Source organism: Suricata suricatta, chromosome 9 (assembly GCF_006229205.1).
Source record: "Suricata suricatta isolate VVHF042 chromosome 9, meerkat_22Aug2017_6uvM2_HiC, whole genome shotgun sequence".
NCBI lineage: Eukaryota > Metazoa > Chordata > Mammalia > Carnivora > Herpestidae > Suricata > Suricata suricatta.
This window is the reverse complement of record NC_043708.1, coordinates 139,104,892-139,112,362: the sequence shown is the minus strand read 5'-3', so window position 1 is coordinate 139,112,362 and position 7,471 is coordinate 139,104,892. Positions and strand designations below refer to the sequence as shown.

Below are 7,471 nucleotides of genomic sequence, written 5' to 3'. Positions count from 1 at the left end.
GGGGCACAGGGGCGCTGGGAGCGGGGCGCAGGGAGGGGAGTACAGGGAGTAGGGCTCAGGGACCTGGGCGCAGGGAGGGGGACTCAGGGCGGGGGGTACAGGGAGCAGGACGTAGGGAGTCAGGCGCAGGGAGCGGAGTGCAGGGAGTCAGGGTGCAGGGGCACAGGGACCGGGGCGCAGGGACGCAGGGAGAGGGGTGCAGAGAGCAGGGCGCGTGCAGGGTTTGGTCAGGTGAGCTCCTGTCCCTGAGCTCATTGAGGGCTGGTCCATCGCACACTTTTCCGGGAGACTTGCCCCACCCCCGCACCCCCCGCTCCGGCACACTTCCGGTCTGCGGTGAGCCCTGCGTTCTGTTTCCGGGACGCCCACGGGCCTCGTGGTCGGAAGCTGGCGGCTGCCGGGAGCGCTGTGAAATCCCACGGCCTCTGCGTCCGCCTGCAGGAGACAGGCTGTACGACGTCCCCTCCCTGTGTCCCCGTGTCCCCCTGCAGGCAGACGGGCCGTGCAGCGCCCCCCCGCCGCACCGAGGGCCCCAGCCGGGCAAGGACAGCCTCCTGGTGGAGCAGGTGTTCAGCCCGCACCCCTACCCCACCTCCCTCAGGGCCCCCGTGAAGAGCAGCCCCCTGTACACGGACATGCGGCTGACCGAGCTGGCCGAGGTGAAGCGGGGCCGGCCCTCCTGGGCCGTCGAGGAGTTCGCGAGGAACGCGGGCGACAAGGGCAAGCTGGCGGCGCTGGACCTGCAGGTGAGCCCGCGGGCAGTGGCCGACGCGGGGCGGCCTCGCCCCCAGCGCCCCGGGTCCCCGCCTTGGAATTCTGAGCCCGCCGGCCGCGGGGAGAGGCTGTCACGAGGGGACGGTCCTGGCGGTGTGAACACGGCGGCGGTGGGAGCCGCGCGGGGAGCTGCCGCTGCGTCCGGAATCGTCTGGAACTCGTAGCGGCGCAGACAAGCCCGAACCCGTGCTCCTCCTTCCCTTTGGGGCGCGTGGGAGCAGCGCATGCGTGGGCGCCGAGCCGTGACCGGTCCCCTTGCGGAGCGGTCCCGCCTGGCGCCGTCCCGCCGCGCCTGCCTGTGTCTCCCGTCGCCACGGGAAGCACCCCGTCCTCCCCTGCAGAATCTGCTTCGGGACGTGGCCCCTCCAGGGCATTGGGGGGGCGGTGGCCGCGGCTGGGGTGGGGGGGGTGGCGGCAGCGGGCGGCGACCTCACGTCCCTCCCCCCCCACCCCGCGCTGGGCTCCTCTGGAGGCTGAGGGACCCGGAACATTCCCTCCACCTGTCCTCACCCCTGTGCACAGGGCTGCCAGGGTCTCCCTCGCAGCCCCTGTGAGAAGGCACAGAAGGTACCCGGCAGTAGGGGGCGCTAGACAGGACTTCTGGGGCCAACTGAGCGATGCGGAAGGCGGTCAGGTCCGCTGTGAGCACAGGGCATGGGGACCGCCGTCACCTGCAGCTTAGAGAGGAGATGGAGGTTCTGAGCTCAGTGCCTGCCGGGGGGTGGACAAGCCTCATTTGTGCAGGACTCCAGCCAGCCCGCGTTCTTCTTCCTGGCTTGTCCAGAGCGTGGGGGACCCGCATGTCCCTGCAATGACCAGTGACATGTTTATATCCGGCCCTAAGTAGCTGCAGTTAGGGGAAGGGGCAGCCCTGGCCAGGCCCTAACAGTGGGGTTTGTGGTGACAGCCCCCCGCCCCTCTTACCCCTGCATACTGTGTCCCCCTTGTGTGCCGCATGCCACTGTCCCTCCCGGACACTTCCTGTCCCAGCCTTGTCCTGCTGGTAGACCAGAGTTTGGACGCCCCGTGCCACTTCGCGGCAGGGGTCACTCCCCTGGCGGTCCTGGTCTCAGGATCTGGGGTGTGGCTGCCTGTGACTGAGTCAGAGATCAAGAAAGGTCTTTTCTTCTAATGTTTATTTAGGGGGGGAGGGGCAGAGCGCGCGGGAGAGAGGATCCCAGTCGGCCCCGCACTGTCAACACGGAGCCCAGAGCGAGGCTTGAACTCACAAACCCTGAGATCATGAGCTGAGTCGAAACCAGGAGTCAGACGCCTGATTGACCGACTTAGCCGCCCGAGTGCCCGAAAACTTTTTAAAGTTTCAGGGATGGAGGTACATGTGCTATCTTGCCCCTACAGACACATGAGATGTTAATGTGCCAGGTTTGTAAACAGAAACACAGAATTCCCAGAAATGAAAGGAGGTCTTCAGACTAGAGAGCTAGAGAGCTCTGGAGGCCTCCCGGAGGTCCAGCCTGGGGGGTGGGGGGCATCCCGGCCGCGCAGAGCCCAGGGGGGGGGGGCTCATGCCCCAGAGCCCGGCAGGCAGGAGCGAGGCCTGACTTGTTCTCACTCCTTTTTGGAAACTCAGGTGACGTGAGGACAGCTTTACCGTCTGGACAGTCTCCGGGCCCCGTGGTGTCCAGGCATGAGGTTGTCCGCTCGGTGGTGGGGACTGTGGGGGGCCCTGTCTGTCATCTCCGACGATGGGTCAATGGCTGGACGGGCTGTGACCCACGGAAGTGCGGTTGTGGAATTTCACTTACTATTCACGTAGTGTGAAATATTCTTCGGGTTTGTAACCATTTAAAAATGGAGAGACCACTCTTAGCTGGTGGGCTGGCCCGGCTGGGCGGACGGCGGCGCCACGCTGGCAGCAGAGCGTCAGGGCGGGGCAGTTACGGCGAGGTGGGGGCGTCGGCACCAGTGACAGGTGTCTCCTTGGGCTCTGAGGCCACGGGAGGGGAGCGGTTTCTGAAGCCCACCGAGACCCAGGGCTCCAGAGCGGATGCCTGGTAGGAGCTGAAGACACGTGCGTCCGTGAGGACAGGACAGGCTGCTCTGCCCCCAGAGCAGGGTGACAGATAGGAGGTGTGTCTGGGAGGACGGGGGCCAGTGAGGGGCCCGAGTCAGCAGCACCACCCCCCCCACGACACGGTACGGCGCAGCTTTCCAACAGTCTTCAAAGGATGTGTTTTGTGATCTTGTGTGTGTGAGAGAGAGACTTGAACGTGCACGTTTTGTGCGTTAAACAAATACGTTGCTTCCGAGACTGAGGTGCCCGCGCTGGGTCAGCCCTCACGGGCGCCCCGTCATTAAAAGCTCTTGCGGAAGCAGAACAGGACTGACTAGCGCCGTCACCAGGCCCACGGGCAGCTCAGGCCAACGGCGGCGCGTCTCCCGCAGACGCTGCGTCAGTCCCAGGCCAGGGAGACAGATGTCAGGGTGGGTCCCCGTGTCGGGACCCTCGGGGCAGCAAGGCGAGGGGTGCAGCCGTGGAGGGTGGGAGCCCCCGGTGCCTCGGGCCTGGTTTCAAGTACTTCGTGCCTCTAACGTCTTGTCTTCACTTCTAGACGCAGGAGTCTTTGAACCCAAACAACTTAGAATACTGGATGGAAGACATTTACACCCCAGGCTACGACTCGCTACTGAAGCGTAAGGAGGCCGAGTTCCGACGCGCCAAGGTCTGCAAGATCGCCGCTCTGGTCGCCGCGGCCACGTGCACAGCCATCCTTGTCATCGTGGTGCCCATCTGCACGATGAAATCCTGAGCCCGGGCTGCCCACAGCCCACGGCACCTCCCTCTGTGGCCGAGGTCCCCGGGCCGTGTGGGGACAGCCCGCTGGGGTAGACACGCAGTCCGGAGGCTTTCTGCCGGCCGGGAAGCTGCGCTTCAGGAAGTGCGCATCGAGAGAGACGCCTGCCCCCCCACGGGCTCGGACTTCGTGACGCCCAGACGCGTGTTCAGGAGTGCAGTATCTTTTCTACCAAAAGAATGTAATGGACGTCCAGAACGTGCAAATTGAATTCCAAGCAAAAAAAAAAAAATTAATTGGATTCTTACCATGTTATTGAGGTCTCGTGGTGGGGACGTGCTGCAGGTATAACACATGCCCACCGGGGGCAGCGGAGGGGAGGCCTGGACGGTTCTTTCCTTCGTGTCCTCAGGCCAGCGCAGGGGACGCGACAGGCTGTGTGTCCCCACAGGATGCGCCTTCTCTGCTGCCCGGCATCAAGGGCTACTGACTTTTGAATCTTGCCCTCTGGTCATCGTTACGATCTTCACTGCAGGTCTTCATGGAACGTTCTGGACCTTCCTCCTGTGCGCAGGGGAGGGAGGAGCTGGCCTGCCGAATCAAGCGTGGAGTGTGCTCGGCTGAGGGACCCAGGCCGGGGCCCTGTCCGCACCCCGAGCGGGGAGAGCCGCTCACCAACACTGTAAGGTCAGTATCGGAAAACCACGGCCGCCCCCACGGTCTCCCCCCCCTCCTTGGGCTTCTGTCCCCTGGCGGTCCTGGACACTGTGCCTCTCACACGCGAGTCGGGGGCGTGGGGCGTGGCCTTGAGGAGCAGAGACAACTTTGACGTCCTGTGAAGCGTGGTGTCCGTGCGCCCCAAAACCACTTCCGGGAGCCCCTGAGAGCTCGTCAACCTCACGGTAAACGCACTGAGGTGTCCTGGCGCAGCGCCCTCCCGAGTCCCGGATACTTGTCAGCAGCGCAAACCGTCTATCTCTCTATCTATGTGTCGTACCAAATAGCTAGTTTTGGTTTATTGTCTCTGTTAAATAACTCGCGAGCACGGCTGCTCCGGTGTCCAGGAGGCTGTTGTAATCGGATCAGAATTTGATCTGTTTCCACCTGTCCGACGGTGCTCTGACGTAATTGCCATGAAAGAATCCTTTGATTTGTGGAGAGTGAGAAGAACCGCTCTGGACGGTGTAAGAAATTCCCGAAAGGGGCTTGGGGAGGAGTCCAGCATCTCCCCCAAGACCTCTGAAGAGGTCCGAGCTGGCTCCGTCCGGCCCTGTGGTTCGCACACGGGGTGGTCACACTTCACACAGTTAACAGTAAGGGACGATGCCTCTGCCCGCAGTGAGCCTTCATTTTTAAGGGTCTTCATGTTCCCTATTTCTATCCTCCTGTTTATGTGCGGACTTCCGACTCGGTGACCAAAACTTCAGCCTTAGTATGGAGAACTGGGGGTTTATCCTTGAACATGAACACACGCACACACACTTGTCTGTTGTCAGAACCTCAGTCTCCGGTGCTCTGTTCTGGGCTTGGTGCATTAAGTAAGGTTGTTTCTTTCGCCCTCAAGGGGACGCTCGAGTCACACCTGTAAAAGCGTTGGGACTTGTCCTCCTGTCTCCCGTGCCAACAGAGGGGACCAGTCCCCCTTGTCACAGAGGGAGCCCCGAGAGCAGCAGGGTAGTCTGTTCCCCACCTGCTGCTCAGTGACCTGCAGAGAAGCGGAGACGCACTGACCTGGGAAGAGAGAAGCCACGTCCACGCGCAGCCCCTGCTGCCCAGGCCCGGGAGGCCCGTGCGGACGGGCCAGGCCGCCGCCGCCCTGCTCTCCGGGGGACCCTGCTCCTCATGGGCCCCGCTCAGGCCACCTGTCAGCTCTGAGGCGGGGTGTGTGATGGTAAGCGCCCCCATATGTGGAAGAGAAAGGACTCTCTAGAATTTTCTCTCCCCTTTTTCCTACCCGAGGAGGTAGCAGAGAAATCTAGTCGTCTTCATCGAGTATAGCTTTAAAATTCAACTCCACATCATTGCCACCTGATGGAGAAGAAACACCCAGAGCAGGTGGTGCCCTTGGGAAGCCAGATGGCCCCAGTGGGGACGGGTCACCCGAGCCTCACAGCCTGGGGGGTGGTGCCAAGTTCGGGATCTCTGCCACAGCTTGAAGCTGGCAGATGCTCGGGGTCCTGGGACCTAGAGAAGGCGGAGGTCACGGCTCGGTCTCTCTCCGCTGACCCCAGGCTGCGACCGCCTCCTTTCTCTGGACGCCCTCACCCTAGTCCCTCCACCCCTGTATCTGCAGAGCGGGGCAAGACCACGGTCTGGCAGGAAGGCGACTTCTCCTCATCCCTCCCCCCTCCCGCTGCTCGGAGCTCCGGGTGGGTGGCGCCTGGACTGGCGTGACTCCCACAGGGGTGGCCACCTCGTGCCGTCCTCTCTGGGCCGTTCACAGGCGGGACGGTCCCTCACGCCCGGCACCTAGAATCCGAGACTGTCACAGTTCACTCCATTCCTCTTGCTTTTAAAAAGCGAACAATCAGATGCTCATACTTACGGGACGATCCTGAGGTCAGAGCCCCTCAGCCAGGAGCATTCAGATCAATCTCACGCCTCTTCTCTGGTCTGAGCTTGCTTCGAACACAGCCTCGCAGAAAAGCCAAAACGTGTCTCCCGGCTCGGCGTCGGGCATTTGGCCCACCACCCCGCCTGCACACTGCAGATGCCGTCCGGGCGAGTCCGTCTGCATCCGTGGCCGCGCGGGGGCGCCCGGACCGGGTCGAGGCAGGGCCGTCTCTGTGTCCGGTTCAGGGGCATCGGGTGAGAGCGACCGCCCCCAGGTTCGAAGCAACGGGAGAGCCTGCCGGCCGTAAGTGATTCTGTGAAGAGGTGTGACGGCCTGTGAACGTGGGGGCTCAGCACGCTTCATGTTAGAGCCCACCTGCCCGAAGACTGGCCGATCCTGTGCATGCCAAATCGGCACATTCTATTCACTGTACTACGGCCATTTGCATTTAAAGGCAAAGATATTAGTGATGGTTGGTACAACTGGGGGAAAGGGTGTGAGATATTTATTGATGAACCATGAGAAATGCAGCAAACTTCCTTATTTATGCCTTATGAGTAAGAGGGTGTGGCAGGTAAGTTGTGTGCGGGACTCGGCAGGAATGGGTATTTTTGGAGGCGGGGACGGTCTTTTCTGCGTCTGGCTCTGTCCCGCTGTTAGCACACTCTTGGTGCTTCATCGACGTTATATAATACCAATAACTAAGCACATTTTTAGATTTTTTCAAATGGCTTGTGTAACATTTGGCTAATGTACAATGGTTGGAAGTTATCATGTAAAATCCGCATCTCCAAATATAATCAACAATAAACGGAAAAATTATAAGGTACCTTGCAGTGAGGTTTCATTCGATGCATAAATCATAAGAGTTCCGTTGTCCGTACATATCAGAAGTGTCCAACTTGGTGATTTTTCACAAATTGAAACCATCACGTAATGAGCGCCTAGGTGAAAAGAAACAGGACATTAAGACACCCCAGAGCCTCCCTGCTGCCCCTTCCCAGTTAAAACCTGGCAAAGACAAGTGTCCGTCCTGTTTTAAGGGCACACATTCGTTTTGCCTGCTTTTTTTTTTTTTAACTTTCTGTAAATGCACTCATGCATCTTGCACTTGGTTTTAGTGTAGCTGACACACGGTGTTACATGGGTCTCACGCCTGTGCGCCGTGCTGTCACCACAGGGCGCGGTTTGCCGGCCGTGACTTCCTGTCCCGCAGTGGAAGCCGGGACCGCCTCGCGCTCCCTCTGGAACCCACCCGTTGGTTCTGTGTTTGCGGGTCTGACTCTGCTTTCTGTCTGCGTGTTGAGAGAGAGAAACCCCAGAAACCCTAGGACCTCACTCACAGGGAGAACGTAAGCAAGCGCACATATACTTTGTACTTTGTGTC

At 60.7% G+C, this 7,471-nt stretch overlaps 2 protein-coding genes across 2 annotated transcripts in view; both read left to right on the top strand.

The window, feature by feature from the left end:
• Positions 1-6,913, top strand: part of MINAR1 (membrane integral NOTCH2 associated receptor 1) — a 71,521-nt gene extending 64,608 nt beyond the window's left edge. Inside the window, exons 4-5 of the mRNA XM_029950393.1 lie at positions 492-746; positions 3,348-6,913. Of these exons, the coding sequence (XP_029806253.1) occupies positions 492-746; positions 3,348-3,545 (453 nt within the window). The 3' untranslated portion in view covers positions 3,546-6,913. The remainder of the gene's footprint in view (positions 1-491; positions 747-3,347) is intronic.
• The window catches only part of LOC115300834 (basic proline-rich protein-like), a 9,070-nt gene continuing 5,414 nt past the window's right edge, over positions 3,816-7,471 (top strand). Inside the window, exons 1-2 of the mRNA XM_029950391.1 lie at positions 3,816-3,875; positions 4,066-4,217. Coding sequence (XP_029806251.1) covers positions 3,840-3,875; positions 4,066-4,217 — 188 coding nt within the window. The 5' untranslated portion in view covers positions 3,816-3,839. The remainder of the gene's footprint in view (positions 3,876-4,065; positions 4,218-7,471) is intronic.